Raw genomic sequence first — 20,803 nt, forward strand, 5'->3', positions numbered from 1 at the left:
GCCCCCACTGTGCTCAGGTAAGGACCTGGGAGCCCAACAATCACTTTATTTTAGGCCTCTACCTGATATTTTCTTCTATTTTAGCTAAGCACTGAAATAGCAAAATGTAAGCTGCCTGTCTTGTAAAATATGTTTATTATATTGAATCCATTATAGTTTTAATGTATGACTTTGCTATTTTAATTTTTTCTGGGTTTGTGTACTTAATTTATGATTCCTCTATATGCGTCAGCTACTTATTGAAATTTGGGCTTTTGTTATTCCTATGTTTATCTTCTTCTCTCCTCTTATAATATTTCCCTGGAGATCATTTATTGACTTGTCTAATTGGGATACATTGGCATTTTTTTCCTTAGTTGCTTTCCCTAATTGCTGTATTCTTCTATGTGGGTAGTGAGTCACACAAAGAAAGAGGAGCACGGATATTGTGCTGCATTACCAATAAATAGTAATGATTAAAATAATGTTTGGACAAACTTTCCTGGCTTTTCTGTCATCCATCTTTCTGCTTTTCTAAAACAAGTAAAATAAATCATGCAAAATATTTGCCTTCTGATGATTCAGTCATTGAAGTTAGAATAAATCTCAGTTTCCTGACAGTATCTTTACTGCAATGAATAGCACATCATACAGCAAAACAGTAATTACTCCAAACTGTTGATGAATTATGAGTAATTTAATGCAGCACATTCTTTCAATGCAAAATATTTTAACATAATTCAATTATTCACGTTCTTTCCATGCACTGATGTTTAATTTTATTTTAATAAGCTCTGCACTTACTGTAAATGTATCCTTTAAAGAATAATCTTTAAAGTTCACATATTTCACTTTTTTGGGCAAATTCTGTTTTTCCCTATGCCATCATTGTTATTTAGGGACATAAATATAAAGGGTTAATTAATGATGCCTGCTATTTTCCAAACGAAGTCTGGGTTTTATGGGCAAATAATAACCTTGGAATAAAGAGCAGACTTTATAACTATTTAGGTGTGTTTTAAGTTAATGTTTGAAAAGCTGCATTCATGAATCACTTATACCTTGTGGAAAATACTGTACTTTGGCAAGCAAGAGACTGCTTTGTGCATTTATGAGAGAGCTTAATGCTACAACATAACTGCTACTGCAGGATGTGTGTTTATGTCTGGAAGGTTTGTTTCAATGAAACTTGAACGGTTCATTCTATTAGCTGCCAAGTTCTGTATCCATCCAATCACAACCACGGAGCTGTGATGTCACTTCAATAACACACAAACCTTATAAATATTCTTCAATTTTAAAGTAAAAGAAAGGTTCTTTAACAGCCTAAGTTGTAGCTTGCAGTAGAGTAGCAGCAGCAATCCACAAGATGAAAAGCCCACTGCTAGATTTGCTGTTTTTTGTCCTGAACAGGATATCACTGTATGCTAACTTGAAATTATTTAGCATGCCAGAGGAGGATGAAACATATGTGTATTATGATGAAGTAACCTATTTCAAGAGAGGTGACCTCCTAGAGGTGCCAAGGACCTTGTTTGTGCACTTTGGGATTTACTTAGGGAATAACAAGGTGGCCCATTTAATGCCAGATATTCTCCCAGTTCTGTCTGATGATACATGTTTGATTGAGAAAGTGGTCACCAACAAAAGGCTGATACTTGGAGTCCTGGCTAAGGTAGCCAGTATAAGAGTGGACACAGTACAGGACTTTGCATATGGTGGAAGTATAATAGTTAACCACATGGACAGCAGCTTTAAGTCAAGACCTCTTTCTAATGAAGAAGTAGCTCAGAGAGCTGAAAAACTGGTGGGAGCTACATCATACAGTCTGCTGTGGGACAACTGTGAGCACTTTGTGACATACTGCAGATACGGTATTCCTGTCAGCTTTCAGACCGATAAGGTAATATATTGTTATTCATCTCAGTGTGTATCTAGTATCATGAAGTGTCACAGCCCACACAGCTGAGGGTATCACAGAATGTGTGCAGTGGATTCAAATGTAACAATTGCTCATGGTAACTTTCTTAGACCATAAACTTTAATAGTTTTAATGGTAAACATTATATATTTTTTAGATCACAGTATTTTCATGTTTTCATTTCATCAAGTTCTTCCAGGATAACAGACATAAACAATGTAAACTAGGGGCGGCCCAATGAGAACTACTGATCTAAATGTTTACTATAAACCTGTGTAGCTGTAGAAGTAATTATCTAATATATGACTGATAATGTTTTTGTCATATTAAATACTGTAACTAATGATAAAAGGTATGTTTGCATTTAAAGGGACAATATACTGTAAACTTTTCTACCCTTTAATGTGTTTCCAATTATCCATTGTACCTGCTAGAGTGTATTAAATGTAAACAGCCAGCAGAAGTAATTACACTTACAGTGGGAAGTGGAAGAGATAAGAACTAAAATGCTATTTTTGTTATTACTCTCTCTAAGTATAAGCCTTTGTGGGTATAAAAAGAGATGAGGAGGAGGTCTGATCTCCCTGCAAGCTCAGTCCTTTTGTATTCAAAGAGCAAAAACATCTTTTTAATATACAAAAATATATGTAAACAAGTTTATATTATCCATACATTTTATACTGGTACCCAATTTCACAGGACATTGTCCCTTTAAATAAATGTATGTGTCACTATATATATATATATATATATATATATATATATATATATATATATATATATATATATAGTGATATAAGACGTCACTTACATTAAGGATTCTCTGCAAATAGGAAGGTAGGGGTGGGCAGCAATTATGGTTCTGGTGTAAACCAATCAGAGCAGAGGTAGAGAAATGTTGCATATTTTTACAAGTTTCTGTACTAGAAGCACCCTATGTGGCCGATTTATCATGGCCCGAATGGGGCCAAATACCCTTGTTTCCGTGCAAGCCTTTAGGTTCGCAGGAAACAGGAGTTAAGAAGCAGCGGTCTAAAGACCACTGCTCCTTAACTCGTTTGCTGCCTCGGAGGCTGCGGACATCAATCTGCCCGATCTCATACGATCGGGTTGATTGACACCTTCTGCTAGCGGCCGATTGCCCGTGAATCTGCAGGGGGCGGCATTGCACATGCAGTTCCCCAGAACTGCTTGTGCAATGTTAAATGCTGACAGCGTATGCTGTCGGCATTCAGCGATGTCTGTTGGACATGATCCTCTGAGCGGATTATATCGGACAGACATTTGATAAATCAGCCCCTATGTCTCTCAGGTTCTAAATGAGGCAAAGGGGGAGTGTAATATTTAAAAAGTCAGTTACTTTCCGCCATCAAAAATTGTGTTATATATTACAAACTGTATTGTACATATCATAAAATGAATAATAGTAATATAATGCGTATTGCACACACCTTCTATTGTACAAGCATGGTATAATAAATAATAGGGACATGCTGCATATTGCACTCTACTTAAAGGAACATGAAACCCCAGATTTTTCTTTCATCATTCACAGCGCATACAATTTAAAAAAAAAAGTTTCCAATTTACTTCTATTATTAAAGGGACACTGAACCCAAATGTTTTCTTTCGTGATTCAGATAGAGCATGCAATTTTAAGCAACTTTCTAATTTACTCCTATTATCAAATGTTCTTCATTCTCTTGGTATTTTTATTTGAAAAGCAAGAATGTAAGTTTAGATGCCGGCCCATTTTTGATGAACAACCTGGATTGTCCTTGCCGATTGGTGGATAAATTCATCCACCAATAAACAAGTGCTGTCCAGGGTCCTGGACTTTCGTTTTCAAATAAAGATAGCAAGAGAACGATGAAAAAATTATAATAAGAGTAAATTAGAAAGTTGCTTAAAATTGCATGCTCTATCTGAATCACAAAAGAAAAAATGTGGGTTCAGTATCCCTTTAAATTTGCTTTGTTCTCTTTGTTTTTTGTTGAAGAGATATCTAGATAGGTAGCATGCACATGTCAGAAGCCCTACATGACAAGAAATAGTGGTGCCATCTAGTGCTCTTGTTAATGTATAACACTGTTGCAAAACTGTTGCCCTATAGTACTCCAGACACGTGCACACTCCTGAACTTACCTTCCTGCCTTTCAACAAAGGATAACAAAAAACACAAATAAAAAGTGACAATAGAAGTAAATTGGAAAGTTGTTTAAAATTAGATGTGCTACCTGCATCATGAAAGAAAAATGTTGGGTTTATTTGCCTTTAAATAGCTGCCTTTTTATTAATTAAAATTAACGCTGCTGTGCTATCTTGATTATTAATTTACTTTTACATTAATTTTACTGTTTTATGACTTTTACATTAAAGAGACCTACGATTTAATTTTTTATATATAGATATATATTGCGCAGTTGCTTACATGCTAAACCACCATGCTTCGTTTTAAACTCCTATCCCCCTTACACATAAGCCATGAGTGACAGTGGTAAGCGTACAGTGCACACACTATCTACAGATGATTCCTGGGAAGGGAACATGTGAATGGAGAAATATTTTGATTAGAAATAAAATCTGTTAAAGTGATTTTTAAAAATAAATATGTGATGATCCCCCCCCCCCCCCCACACACACACACACACCTTTTGTATAATATATTTGGTGTAGACCTGTGTGTAACAGATGAGTAGTGGAGGGGGTATCAGAGTGGGATCAGAGCCCTAGCCCTTAAATTCCTCATAACCTATATATCCATATTCTGCCTAGACATAAGTAACTTACAGTGAAAATCAGCAAAACATAAACATGATAGATCCAAAAATACAATGCAGTTAAGAGAGATACCTAAATAAGAAGCCCTTGAGAGCCTCACTATAACACTAGGTAACTGGTTGGACAACCCTGCCATAATTCTAATTTTGCATATGGTTAAATCTAAAATTCCAAATGATAACTGTACATGTTTCTTTCTACCAGTACCTTTGTAGGTAGATAGGGCTCCTAAATATAACTTAGACCTTCAATTACACAGAGCAAACAAATGATCCTTGTTGGAAAGATGTCTCTCCTCTCTTAGTCCATTAGGTGTCACACTATTGCTATTAAACCTAATTATTATGACTAATTAGTGACTAAACACCTGGAGTTAAGAATGTCTTCGCTACAACAAAATAAATTCATAAATAAATACATAAATACTTAATATGCAAATTGTATTTAAATAGACAAGAGACAACTTAATCAGGAGGACAATGTTAACTGAGGTTGATGAAAGGTTAAAAAAAACTGTTAGATGTAACAAAGAAATAAATGTGGATAAAGATAATTGAAAGAATGGAAAAAAAGCAGAACATAAAGTAAAGAAGGAAGAGTGAGAATAATATAAATAAACCATTAAACAGAAAGGAAAGCAAAGAAGTTTTACTGCATAGACATGCCAACACTTAAAACAGAAGCAATAAACTCTTGCTACTTAAAGGGATATTAAATGCAAACTTTAATTTCCCATAAAACATTTAAAGGGACACTGAACCCACATTTTTTCTTTTGTGATTCAGATAGAGCATGCAATTTTAAGCAACTTTCTAATTTACTCCTATTATCAAATTTTCTTCATTCTTTTGGTATTTTTATTTGAAATGCAAGAATGTAAGTTTAGATGCCGGCCCATTTTTGGTGAACAACCTGGGTTGTCCTTGCTGATTGGGGGATAAATTCATCCAATAAAAAAAAAGCTGTCCAGAGTTCTGAACCAAAAAAAGCTTATATGCCTTCTTTTTCAAATAAAGATAGCAAGAGAACGAAGAAAAAATGATAATAGGAGTAAATTAGAAAGTTGCTTAAAATTGCATGCTCTATCTGAATCACAAAATATTTTTTTTGGGTTCAGTGTCCCTTTAAGGGTGTATAATAAAAGAAATTTGTAATGCGCTTTCATTGCTTATTTTGCATATATTACTGTAACTTTTATTTATCATTGCACAAGCAGTTCACCAGAACTGCTTGTACAATGCCGCCCCCTGCAGATTCGCAGCCAATCGGACGCTAGCAAGGGGTGTCAATCTGCCCGATCGTATAGGATCGGGCGGATTGATGTCCGCAGCCTCAGAACAGGCGGACAAGTTATGGAGCACCAGTCTTTAGACCGCTGCTTCATAACTGCTGTTTCCTGCAAGCCTAAAGGCTCGCTCTGAAACAGGGGCATCCATTCGGAGCTTGATAATTCGGCACCTAACAGTGGATCGGTATTTATCGCTCCCGCTTGCACGCTATCTCTGCTAGAAGTAAGCTATTTACGCTCGTCAGGTAGCATTTGAAAGTAAAATGGTTTTGCTCTCGCACTAACCTGATGTGCACAAAAAGCCAAACTTTCAATATTGAGACCTTGTTAATGTATTCCCCCATAAAAAGGAAATGGAGCAAGAAAAGTTTAAAAAACCCTATTTACACACAAACCTGATTGCATTTTCTCAAGTGTGTTAACCCGACATGAAAATACGTTCTATGTATTCATAAATATATATTTCTATGTATATCTGATGGTATTGTGGTACAATATATATATATATATATATAGATGATTATATATAGGTATAGATATAAACAGATATTTATCTATAAATACTTAGAACATATTCCCTTATATGAAGAGCCTTTTAGTTTCCACTGTTGCGCAGTGCCCTTTGTGCACTGTTTTATATCATATACAACATGGAGATTAAGAAAAGTTTAGTGTGCTGCTTGAGTTAACCCTATGGGGTAGATTTATCATGCTGCAGATGCAGATGTTTCCGTGCAAACCTTCAGGATCACCAGAAACAAAAGTTAAGAGGAAGCGGTCATAAGACCGCTGCTCCTTAACTCATCCTCCACCTCTGAGGTGGCGGACAGCAATCATCCCGGTCGGATACGATCAGGATGACTGACACCCCCTGCTAGACACCGATTGGCCGCAAATGTGTAGAGGCTGGCATTGCACAAGCATTTCACCAGGAATGCTTGTGCAATGTTAAATGCTGACAGCATATGCTCCCAGCATTTAGCGATGTCGGGCGGACATGATGTGCTACAGCGTTTCATATCTGTCCAACATATGATAAATCTACCCCTAAGCTTTAACCCCGTCGACGTTGATTGGGATGCTGTTATCGCACTCACTATTACGTTGTTAAAAACACAAGAATATGGCAAATACAGCTGAAACAATCATGCCTTGAAGATTATTTAATTAATAGTATTTTGAAGAGTTTCGATGTAACATTATTGAATGTCTTATTGTATTGGATGCTATGTCTAATCATGTTTATCTGTTACATTAAGGAATGTTGCCAACAGTCCCTGATTTCCAGGGACAGTCCCTGGATTTTGTTGTATGTCCCTGGACTTTTTTTGTCCCTGGAAATGTCCCTGAAAATCTCTTTTGCACAACATTTGTTGTTTGCATATATATATATATATATATATATACACACACATACATATATACAGATAGATAGATGATAATTAGATATAGTGTATTATTTAAATATAATTCATTCCTAATGGAATATTGTTATTATTATTGAATGGGTTCACATATTATTTGTCTTTCTAATTTTGATGCTGTGTTGTAAAAATAACCATATGCCCCTAATGTGTTCCAGAGACTGGGTAGGTGTAAGAGCTTGGTGCTGTAATCTGTATAATAAACTATGGCTAAGTTTAAATTATACTATTACTTTCAAATGGGTGTGTTTTGATTGCAGAACTGAGGGGGCGGAGCAGTTGAACAGTAGGTCGTCAATACTCCAGTAACCCGCTTGCTTGCTCTGCTGCAAAGTGTCCCTGGAATTTTTTTTGAAATGTTGGCAACTATGCAAATGATTAAAGGGCCATAATACCCAAATGTTTAAACACTTGAAAGTGATGCAGCATAGCTGTAAAAAGCTGACTAGAAAATATCTCCTGAGCATCTCTATGTAAAAAAGAAAGATGTTTTACCTCAAAAGTTCCTCAGTAGCCGCCTCCCATTGCAAAGGATTTCTAAGCAGCATTTTAGTGTGTCTGTCCTGGCACAGCTTAGGGGATGAGCCTCGTGAACTCTCATATTATTTCACCAATCAGGTAAAGGAAGCTTACTATGAAATCTCATGAGAGTTAAGTCAAATCTCATGAGATCACAGTAAGAGTTCATGACCTCAGCACTGCTGATGCTGCTTGGCTGCTGTTCATTTCTTCATTCTTTTTTTTTTTTTTACCTGCAACTGGGAGCAGGTGAAATATAACTTTTTACACAGAACTTACTCTGCTGAGCTGAGGAGATTGTGAGGTAAAATATCTTCCTTTTTTACATAGAGACGCTCAGGTGATATTTTCCTGTCAGCTTTTTACAGTTATACTGCATCAGTTTCAAGTGATTTAGCATATGAGTATTATGTCCCTTTAAGGAATGTTGCATTACCAGAGACTAAGAATAGTATGCCATGGGTTTATCTACCTTTCAAGTATATAGAACTTATCTAGACTACTTTATTAGTCTATATCATTTTATTATTCTGTTCCCATTCTGTGTTTTGCTCCCTGTAAGTCATTGGACCTTAGAGGGGTAACACCTCCCTTGTAAGATGTTAAATAGCCCTCTTTAAAAAATAGAGCGTATGGGGCCGATTTATTAAGATCATGTCTGCCCGACATCGCTAAATGCAGACAGCATACACTGTCGGCATTTATCATTGCACAAGCATTCCTTGTGAAATGCTTGCGCAATGCCACCCCCTGCAGATTCGCGGCCAATGGGCCACTAGTAAGGGGTGTCAATCATCCCAAGCGTATCCGATCGGGATGATTGCTGTCTGCAACCTCAGAGGTGGCGTATGAGTTAAGGAGCAGTGGTCTTATGACCGCTGCTTCTTAACTTATGTTTCCGGCAAGCCTGAAGGCTCGCACGGAAACAGCTGCATTCGCAGCTACATAAATCTACCAGGGCTATTTTAACATTTCTGCTGTGTTTGTGTTTAGCTGTAATTTTCCTCTAACTCATTTACTGCACCCACACATATTATATACCATTTTTATCGCCATTAAATAGACTATCTAAAGATACCAATATTCATCATATCTTATAATTTACTATAAAAAACACTTTTTCTAACGTTGACCCCCAAAATCTGTTACACACCTACAACCTCCTTTCCTTGAGGGTACGACGTTGGTCGTTAAGGGGTTAACTATTCTATAAAGAAAAGGAGGTTTGTTTGCTTTCTGTTTGTTTTTTATCTCAGCGTAATGCTATGTAATTTGTCAGGATGATGTTACTATTATTTTGCATTGTAGAAGCAAATATAATTTGTCATTGTATTTGATAAACCTCAATAAAAATAAACATTAAAAAAAAAGTAATAACCGGACGTAAAAGAACCTTCCTCCTATAAAAGCAACAGTATTTTATGTGCCACAGTCTGCAATGGTTCCAGCAGACTTATTTTTTTCTTTTTATTGACATTCAAAAACATTTATATAACAGTTTTTACCTATATTATAACTGCTTTTTGGTTAGACAAAACTCATTGTGTAGGATAAAAAAAACAATAAAAAAATAAGTTGCTGCTTTGGGTACAACTCTACCACAGATTAACCATAACTACCACTTATCCAGTCCTCACCAATGCTACTGTCCTAAATGCAGTCTTTCTTACAGAAAATAAACCACACTTTCCTGATGCCTCCCACAGCATTAACCTGTCTCACCTCCCAACAGCAAATAAACCTTACCTTGCTATTATAATTCTCCCACACAATTAATTCTTGTTGCAAAAGCACTCTCTTAATCCCCACAACCACAACACAATTTTCCCTAACTTCAAACTCCCTTCCAGTAAAAATACATACACTTTTTTTGCCCAATCTCACACCACAATTAATTCTAACTATGACCTTCCTGAACTGCAAATAACCCTAATTGCGCAGACCCCCCCCCCCCCCTCCAGCACACACACACACACACACAATTAATGGTAACCAGATTTCTCCTTATCACGTTACACCATTATTTTCCTAATTGTGATATCCCCTCCTGCAAGAATTCCTAATTACTGGCATGATTCCCACTTCTAATATTCATTCATAGCACCCCCTCTTTAGGATAATAACCTCCCTACACCACCCAGACCACAACAAACGCACTGGCAATACTAATTGGTAGCCTACACTCTTAGAATAAAAGTTATTCAGTTTTCTACATATTCTGGTCCTTTTCATGCTGGTCCTTACCACGTTTTGAAAGCATTACTTCCTCTGAGAGCTACTGTGAAAAAGACTGCATATTGAAGGCCATTTGGGAAAACAGTAAAGGAGTCAGCAAGTAAGTTTTATGAAGTAATATCAACAGATGGACATGATAATAGAACATAAAATAACACTTTAAAGCTTCATATGTCCAAACCTATTGCTGTTTCCCCCACACCACCACCAAATAAAGTTAGTAATACACTCACCAAAGATCAATCTCTGTGTTAAATGTTATGCTGTAGCTTTGTCTAATAATAGACTATGTCCCAAAATGTTACATTTTTAAAGCGTAATAAATCAAAAAGTACTGAAGTACTGTACTTAATATTAGATTTGCAGTGATAATGTATTATTTGATAGTCATTGTTTAACATAGAATGCTCATGATATAGCCAGACAGACAGATAGATAGATAGATAGATAGATAGATGATAGATAGATATTTCTACTTTTGGGCCTGTATTTTCAATATAGTCTTTCTAAAGTATTCATAAGACGAAACCTTTTCCTTAAGGGGTTGCTATGTCTTACCAACATAGGTTAGTCCATATGAATACTTGATAATGTAAACCACCATGTCTGATGCACATGTGAGTCTATGCTTCAGAGTTACAATTTTGCCAGTGCAAGCATGAATCTGCAGGGGGCGGCATTGCACAAGCAGTTCTTGTGAACTGCATGTGCAATGTTAAAAGCCAACAGCGTATGCTGTCGGCATTCAGCGATGTCTGGCGGACATGATCTGCTACAGCTCCAGACATTGATAAATCGGCCCCAATGTCCCAATATTTAAACACGGACCTTTTAAGCTGCAAAGTCTGCAAATTATAACCTAGAGTAAAGACACAAGATGGTGGTTCAACAGGTGTTAGGCTTTTTATTATACCCTCAGAAATCCTATCGTGGGCCTCCTTAATAATTGAAGGTTTATACCTTCTAACAGCAAACCTTTCAGTGACTTTCTGCTCCCTGCACTGTTTTAGTCCTGAGTAACAATCCTTTTTACACTAGCAAATTGACTAACAGGTAAGCTATCCATTAAACATATCGGATGTAAGATAGAGGCCAAAAGCCATTATATACATACTGTATACATTGTACTGTATATGTGATGAATATAAAATACTATGTATATATTTAAATTATGCACATATAGCTGTTTCTATAGAAAAATATATCACAATAAAAATATGTCTAATGAGTATTCTCATAATTTGAAGTTTGTCCCTGTGTATTTTTCCCCCACAGATGTATTAATAGATAAAGAGAATTCCTTCCATTTCCTATATAAAAACCTTCTAAAAGTATTTGTATTCAATAGCCTTTCAGACTTTATTATATAGTCCTCTTCCCAATGATTTTTCTTTAAAGCCAGTTCATACTATATAGTCTTTTAAAATCTAAATAGTATTTAGAGTTCCTCTTTGTGCATATTAAATAGTGTCTGCATTGCTGCGAGCTTGAACTGAATAATGCACACAAACTACAATTGTTAAATGGCGCTGTTAAAGTGTTGCTCCTTCAGAATTAGGTCAGGCAAGTCTAAGGGCATTCTTTGCTAAACAAGCAATCTTTTTAACTATGGTGTCCCTACCCAGTCTATTAGATAGAGAATTCCGTTTCCAAATATAAACAGTGAACTAGTGTTTTGCTCATTTTTCTAGGGTCAAAAAACCCCCAAAATATCAAAACTTTATCAAAGTACAAAAATGACAAAGAACGAGTAAAGTGTGTCCTTCCAAGTGCGGATCTCTGGAATAAGGCGTTATTGTTTCTTTTATTTCTGAAAGTGAGTCATACAAGTGTACAACACATAAGAGCGCTCTGAATAACAGGGCTCCAGCACAGATGATTATCTCCCCCTGAATAACTCATTTAGCTGAGACTGTATTAAATGCTTAAAGGGACAGTAGACAGCTTGTAATTTTTCTGCAGTCTTCCAAAACATTAACATATCAAGAGTCTGAAGTATATTACAGCAGATTAACAACGTTGTTGCTGCAAACAGGCCTGCCTTTTGGGCAGGGTGAGAGCGTCACACACCAAGGGCCCATACTTTGTTTGGCCCCACAATATCAGGAGTGAGGGTATGAGATGGTGCAATGTAAATCCTGTATTTAGTTTATGAAGAAGTGTTTATGGTATCAGGAGGAGTAATATTTAGTGTTATTCTTTATATAGGTAACATTGAATGTTGGGGAAAGGGTGGGCCATACAAAAGGGGCAGCGCATAGAGGGGGAGGGGAATAAGGGAGCTAGGCTGTGGGCCCCACAATTTTCACTTGCCCAGGGCCCTGCAAATGCTAAGGGTGGACTTGGATGCAATTGTTTTTTTCAATAGTCAAACTCCACCTACCACTGGGCTTGCCACAGGCACTGGGTTAACAAAATCTCAGTTGTTTAGCAGAGTTGATAGGTTAACAAACTGCAAATGAGGGACATGTATATGCAAGATTAGACTTGTGAAGCCTGACATTTGTTCTTTCATGTTTCAGCTCTGAAAAATACACAATTTTCAGACTTAAATTGCAATTTAAAGTATATTGAAAAGTTGTGTTACTATGCATAATTAAAGGGACAGTCAACTCAATTTTTTTATTGTTTAAAAAGATAGATAATCCCTTTATTAGCCATTCCCCAGTTTTGCATAACCAATGTGGTTATATTAAAACACTTTTTACCTTGTATCTAAGCATCTTCTGACAGCCCCCTGATCACATGACTTTTTAGTTATTATCTATTGACTTGCATTTTAGCCAATTAGTGCTGTGTTGTGCTGACTCTAAAATAACTCCACGGACATGAACACAATATTATCCATATGGCCCACATGAACTAGCACTATCCTGTTGTGAAAAGCTAATTAAAAAAACATGTGATTAAGAGGCCGTCTTTTGTGGCTTAGAAACAGGCAGAAATTTAGAGGTTTGAATGTTATAAAGTATATTAATATATCAATGTTGGTTGTGCAAAGCTGGGGAATGGGTAGTAAAGGTGTTATCTATCTTTTTAAACAATAACAATTTTAGTGTTGACTGTCATTTTAAGCATTTTATATTACAATCTCAAAAGTGTTTACTGTCCCTTTAAACTTATTTCATTGACATCTGCATGTAAATCTTTAGTTTTATTTACATGTTTTATCATTATATGTAGTATAAACACATATTGGGGCCTATCTATTAAGCTCCATACGGAGCTTGATGCCCCGTGTTTCTGGCGAGCCTGCATGCTCGCAAGAAACACCAGTTATGAAACAGCGGTCTAAAGACCGCTGCTCCATAACCTTGTCCGCCTGCTCTGATGAGGCGGACAGGAATCGCCGGAATTCAACCCGATCGAGTATGATTGGGTTGATTAACACCCCCCCTGCTGGCGGCCAATTGGCCGCGAGTCTGCAGGGGGCGGCGTTGCACCAGCAGCTCTTGTTTGCTGCTGGTTCAATGCTGAATACGGAGAGCGTATTGCTCTCCGCATTCAGCAATGTCTGTCGGACCTGATCCACACTGTCTAATTTGATACATAACTTTTTTTTTTTTACATTTAACACAGAAAAAAAATGTGAATCAGATTACATGTCTGCAAAAGGAGGTACCCTGTGCCCACAGTCTGTGAGATGGTCTGACCCCCTATTACTGTATATAGTGACACTGTTTAACCCACCAGTACTGTATATAGTGAGTCAGTGACACAGTCTGTAATCTGCCGGTGAGATGGCTGGCCTGACCCTATCCACCCCAGTACTTTATAAAGTGACCACAGTAGTCTGACATGGTCCAGCCCCCCGTACTGTACTTTATAAGTGACCACAACCACCCCAGTACTTTGTAAAGTGACCACAGTAGTCTGATATGGTCCAGCCCCCCCGTACTGTATATAGTGGTACTGTATAGATTGACACTGTTTACCCCCCCCCCCCATGCTGTAGTAACAAGGTCTGTAATTTGCTGGTTCCACAAACATACACACACACACACATACATGCATAAATATACACACAGTCACATACATACATACACACACACATATAAACACCAATGGGTAAAACAGAAACACTAACCCACCCCTGTAGTCAGAGACACTAGTGAAGCATCATGTCACACTCACATGATATCAGTGCAGCCAGTGGCAGGTCAACGTTTTTTATTGTTTTTGAAGCTGGGCCCCCACCCTTGGGGGACCAGTCGCAATTGCGACCTCTGCACCCCCTGTAGTTTCGCTCCCCGGATTAGACATATTGCTAGTAAATATAACCCAATGGAATTCCCAAATTACAGACAAAGGATTGAAGAGATGACAGTCCCTGGGGATTGTTCTTATTATTAGTTAAGATTGCATTGTATTAATTAAATTGTAAATATATGCCTCCATGGCTTTGTTAGAAAATTAGACAGTCTAGGGAGGTGGTTCCAGTCTTAGTGATTCTACCTTGGCCTTTATAACTAGAAGATTCTCAGCTTTGAATATACCATCAAAAGAATGATCTATTCCCTGGGTGTTATGTTTTTATTACAGTTAGCATTTTCATTGTACTACTACATATTATCAGGGCCATCTTTAATATTGACTGGACCCTGGGCAAAAATTTTCTTGCCCCCCCCCCACCCCATACAATTTCGCTCTCCACCCCAACATCCCAAAAAACAAATAAATCAATTTTTTTTATTATTTTTTAATTATTAGCCCAGTGGTGGATCATCCACTGCTGGGCTAATCATTTAAAAAAAATAAAAAAAAATTGCAATATGTGAAACTGGACCTAAGCAGTACTAATAAGTAAATAAATATATAAATTCCTCCACTGTGGATTCATTTAATATTCTTTTGAATGTGATTCTGGTGTGAGGTTAGCTGGTTAAAGAGATTTAGGGCAGCCAACAGGAGCAAAGCAAGGTAAAGACTGAAGAGGAAGCATGGAGGTGCAGACAAATATAAGTTTACTGACTAGAACAGCAGAACTACTATGGGAAGCTGTAAAATCTGAGACAGAGAGAAAATAAAAACTATAAAAATAAACCTTACATTAATGTGTGAAGTATCAGCATGACACTATACATCAGCCACAGCAGCACATGTCACTTCTTTGCTAGGAACAAGTTCCCTCTCACCCTGCACTAGACAATGCTGCATGGGGAGGGGCGTGTGTGCACAAACTTATTCTTCCCACTGACACCTTTCTACAAAGCACTGTTCCCCTAACAAACTTCAGTTAGTTGATCTTAGGGCCACAGCAGAAAGAGCAGGGCTAAGGGGACCAGCAGACTGGATGCTGTCTGTCCAAGGATACATGGATACAGTGTGAGATGAGTCACACAGCCTCAAGACTGAAGAGAGCAGTGTATGCAGCTGCACAGATGCTCAAATCCTCATGTGCCTGTCGCTCCAGCTTTCTGCTGCATGCGCCTACAGTCAGCCCTACCCAGAAACAATCCCTACCACCAGAGCAGTTACCTGGTAACAGTGGTAACCCCAGTAGGACCTTTTCTGATGCAGTGGGACTGGTTGGATGCCGAGTTAGGGCTTTGCATTCAGTGCTGCACAGTGCACATCTAAAACAGCACATGGCAATAGCTTGGCATGTCACATGACACCGGCACGGTCTGGCACAGTTGTTTTTTTTTAAATATAAGCAGAGTACTTTTGACTGTGACAGTATTAGGACTGAATGTGTGTGTTCCCCATGTCACATCAGCTGTCGGGTATGTTGGGCCCCTCAACAGAGACTGGGCCCTGGGCAGCTGCCCCTCTTGCCCTGTGTTAAAGACGGTCCTGCATATTATTTCTGCACAAGAGATATTGCACTCTTATTTTATGCTGTGTGCATATTTATAGAGTCACTGTTTACTCTGCCTGAAATAAAGCTGCAATAAGAAGATGTTGTAATGAATAAGGACATTTTCTTATTGCACTAGACCACTGGTTTTCATACCTGTCCTCAGGCCTCCCCAACAGGCCAGGTTTTCAGGATTATCTTGAATGAGAGCAGGTAAATTACCATGTTTACTAATTAGTTGATTGTTTCACCTGTGCTCCAGTTCAAATATCCTCAAAATGTGGCTTGTTATGGAGGCCTGAGGACAGGTTTGAAAACCAGTCCACTATACCTATGTGTTTAAAGGGACAAGAGACCCCAAAAAATGTTTTCATGATTTGGATAGAACATACAATTTTAAATATTTTTCTAATTTACTTCTATTATCTAATTTGTTTCATTCTCTTGGTTTAATTTGCTGAAGGAGCAGCAATGCACTACTGGTTTCTAACTGAACACATGGGTGAGCCAAAAACAATCGGTATAACTATATATGTGCAGCAACCAATCAGCAGCTAGAACCTAGGTTCTTTACTGCTCCTGAGCTTTCCTAGATAAACCTTTCAGCAAAGGATAACAAGAGAAGGAAGCAAATTAAATTATTGTAGTAAATTGTAAAGTTGTTTAAAATTGTATTTGCTATCTGAATCATGAAAGAAAATGTTTGGGTTTCATGTCCCTTTAACCTGCACAAATAGGTTGAACACATAATTAAAGTAGAGTGGTAATTTATGGCCAATGCGTATATATTCTTCTTGGTTGGCAGCAATGTTCGGCTCCAGAGTAGTGCATTGCCACTCCAGAGCTGACTTTACTAGTGTTAGATACTTTTTGTGGATGTTTAACAAATAGGCAAGCAATAGTAGCTTGGTTACTTACGTGTTATTGTTTTTCCTCCTGTGCCTGCAGCTGTCTTCAAAGGCATTATCTTGTTTTAACCCCTTACAAGTATCAGTTAGTGAAGCTCTACATCTTCACACTGGGGGCAGCCATCTTGGAGCTTACATTTGTTATGTAACTTTTAAACTGTGCAAATAAACTGCAGAAATGTAACTCTTGTGCTCTCTATGAAGTCAGCTAAACTAAAGTGAAAGGTACAGCTGTCAAAAAGCAGATCTGTGAAAGTGCCCTGCTACTATCACAGGATTGAACAATAGACAAGCTACAAGATGGCGGTGCCCAGAATAAAATGCAGAGCTTTACCAACTGAATTCTGTAATGAGTTTAAAGAGAGCTACAGGTACAGGAAGGAAAACAATAGCATGGTCAGTAATAACAATTACTACCTTAGTGGTGCCCAGCTATTTGATATCCCAACATATTAATGTCAGAAACAAGCGATGGTCATGGTGTGTTGTTTGGGCAGCCAGAGATTAAGGTTTGCTGGCCAGCTGTTGGAGTTTGGGTAATCATGTGATTTACCTGAGTGATCCAGAAAAGATCTAGGCAGTCAAAGGGAGTGATCTAGAAACATGAAACACATTTTTTTTCTTTCTTGATTGAGGTAGATTGTACAAATTTTAAACAACTTTCCAATTTACTTCAATTATAAAATTTGCTTTGTTCCCTTGGTATCCTTTGTTGAAGAAGCAACAATGCACTACTGAGAGCTAGCTGAACACATCAGGCCAATGACCAGAGGCATACCAATCAGCAGCTGGCTCCCAGTAGTTCTTTGCTGCTCCAGAGCTTACCTATGTTTTCTTTTCAATAAAGTACAGCAAGAGAAAGAAGCAAATTAGATAAAGGAAGTATATTGTACATTTGTATAAAATTGCATGCTCTATCTGAATCTTGCACAAAGGTTTTGAGGTTACACCTCCCGTCAAGCAGCAAGATCTCAGTGAGAATGTAACATGATATGAAGGACATTTGAAAACTAAGGTTAAATCGAAATTGGAATGTGATTTAATTTTCTGTTTTTTAAAAAAAAACTTTCTAATTTTATTTCTATTATCAAATTTTCTTCACTTTCTTGGTATTTTTTGTTGAAAATCAGGGACAAAAGCTCAGGAGAATCTGGAGCATTATATGGCAGCAGTTTTGCAAAAATGTTATCTATTTGCAAGAGAACTATATGGCAGCACCATTTCCTGCCATGTAGTGCTCCAGACGCCTACCTAGGTATCTCTTCAACAAATAATACCATGGGAACAAAGCAAATTTGATCATAGAAGTAAATTGGAAACCTTTTTAAAAAAAATGATGTGCTCTGTCTAAATCACAAAATAATTTTTTTTGTATTTCATATCACTTTAATGACCCTTCAAGGTCACTCATCCTATGAAACAGCTTAGATTAGTCCGTTTAAAAGAGTGACAGTTGTATCCAGTTGTAGCTGATTTTATTGTTGGCCAGTTGGTTTGCTTGTTCAGTTTTGTAATATTTAATAGTATTCTATAATAATAACTTTTAATTTTCCAATATCTTTCGAGCGATTAGTGACCACTAATTGTCATTTTACATTCCAGTCCATTCTGTCTGTGTATTGAGGAGATATCTGCATATTTTCCTCTCCTACTTTCTCCTTGGTTTGCATGTTTTACTGTTATGCATTCCATATACATTCCATATGCTAGCTTAAAGGGACAGTATAACCATGTATTAACAAGCATATGTATTTCAATAGCCAAGCTCCACCACTTGCTTTATTTGGAGGAGCCCAGCCTGACTTGTTAATAGTGAAGACATATGATCATTATGTTAGCAACATCACCATAGTTTTGCAGCTCCTTATCTGATAATCTCTGCTGAACACAATTATGGATAAATATGTAGCAGGGTTAGGCTTGTGAAGTCTTCTGTGTACCCTTCCAGTCGTCACAAATAAATTAGAATGTTAAGACTTGTATTACAGGAAACAAGGCAAAATAAATAATACAATTATATTGCAAAGATGTTTCACTACACAGAATTAAACATTCTGTATTAAAAAATACTGCCCTTTTATTTTATAGCCATCAAATCAAAGTAGCTTCCTTACACTGTAAGTTATTTAAGCAGTTGCGCAACACAATCATTAGCCTGGAAGGTTTTAATTATTGTGGGAAACAACCCATTAGTGAGGTTGGTTTCTCAATGTTTTACAAGATTATACTGTAATCGCCCTGACAAACGTTTGCTTTGTTTTTCAGTTCTGTAAGACTGTGAAGAGGATTATTCGAGACCAGAGAAGTGTGATTGTTTCTGCAGCGTTGGGACTTTTGTTAATTCTTTGCATGGGATTTGATCCATCCATCACAATTCCAAGTTTTGTTATTACGTTTTCACTGTGGATGGCGAGCTAGAGGGGGAAATAACCGTGGAAAATGTATATAGTTCATGTAAAATAGTATATTTATGAAACTTACAGAAATCTCCAATTCTGGTGTGACTATTAATATTGTCATTATATTTAACTAAAAAGCACAAAAAAAAAAGTTGCTCTACAAACCATACAAACTATTTTCTCTATAAATAGGTTCAGACATTTTCCTTAGTATTGGTCTGTTAATCTCTACAAACTTTATAGAGTATAATATGATCTTCTAATAGTTTACAATTCATTATTTATCATTTAATCTTGAATATACTGTATGTATTTATTATAACCATTATTAAAACTGTATAGCTTTCATTTCTAATAGCAAATAACTTGATATAATATGGAAATGTCATATACAGGAACTCTCCTCTTATAAATCAGTTAAATTATTTATAGTTTACTAAGATATTTTTCCCTAGCTGCTTCTTATCATGTTGTCTAAATATAAAATGACGTTGTGTTCAAAAATATTCTGTCATGCATATCAAAGAGAATCATCGGGGTATACCAAAAATATTTTTTTCTTTAAAAAAATGTTAAGAAAAAACTGTTTAAAGTAAAACAGCAATGTTGACTTTGTAGTTCCTACAAATCACTAACTTAAAAGGACAAGTGAATCTGCTTTATTGGTGGCGAGAGACATGTCTCTGCAAGAAGGACAAGAAAACTTTATTCAGGACAGGAAAATGAACAACGAAAAAATAAAGTTGAAAAGCTGTTGTTTATATTAAACAAAAAAAAAGTTGATTACACAGTCAATTTAGCCCCTTAACGACCGCAACGTACCCTGTACGCCACTGGTCGTGGAGGGATTGTGTGGCTATAGTAGCGCGGGTCTTGCCACATACAGGGTACGCCGCTGGTCATTAAAGGGTTAAGATATTTCTAACGTGTAGTTTTATGTCAATGTTTTCAATTTTAGAAGCTCCAATCGTTTTATGTATTTATTTTTTTAAATAATACAATGTTGTGAAAACATCTGTCCATTATCATGATTTCTGTTTGGTCTGAATACAAATAATATACAACCAGTTATCTGAAAAGATGGGAAGAAATCTCAGTAGGGAAAAGTTACAGTCATATAAGAGGTATTGGGTAAGTGCATTAGAAAGGTTTGAATGTATCTAAAAGACAAATATAACTACTTTTACCCAAAATATATATGAATGCTTCTTTGAAGAGGTGATTTTTCAGAACTTCAACGTTGTTACCGATGGTATCTGATGGATACTTTAAAAGAAAGTTGTTGGGAGGTAAAGGTTAAATACGTTTTTGCGAAGTCCCTCCCCCGCTTCCATGTGTGAGAAGAGCAGAGATTTTGTAATGCATGTTCACTTCCTGTGAGATATAGATCTTCCAAACATGCAGCGGTCTTAAAATTACACAAAAAAGTTTTAGAAAGTAAGAAAAACAAGACTTTCTTAGTATACATTCTTAACAATACCATTTCATACTAACACAACCATTAGAGCAGTTGATGACAATGTATGTAATTAATGCACAACCCCAGTGC

General features: G+C 36.9%; 1 protein-coding gene across 1 annotated transcript; it reads left to right on the forward strand.

Moving 5' to 3' along the window:
* Positions 1-1,328: 1,328 nt before the first annotated feature.
* LOC128648176 (lecithin retinol acyltransferase) lies at positions 1,329-19,384 on the forward strand. Its single transcript, XM_053700834.1, has 2 exons — positions 1,329-1,882; positions 19,121-19,384. The coding sequence occupies exons 1-2, from the start codon at positions 1,349-1,351 to the stop codon at positions 19,271-19,273; spliced, it is 687 nt and encodes a 228-aa protein (XP_053556809.1). The 5' UTR covers positions 1,329-1,348; the 3' UTR covers positions 19,274-19,384.
* The last annotated feature ends 1,419 nt before the right edge of the window (positions 19,385-20,803 follow it).

The sequence above is a fragment of the Bombina bombina genome, chromosome 2, assembly GCF_027579735.1.
Source record: "Bombina bombina isolate aBomBom1 chromosome 2, aBomBom1.pri, whole genome shotgun sequence".
Lineage (NCBI taxonomy): Eukaryota > Metazoa > Chordata > Amphibia > Anura > Bombinatoridae > Bombina > Bombina bombina.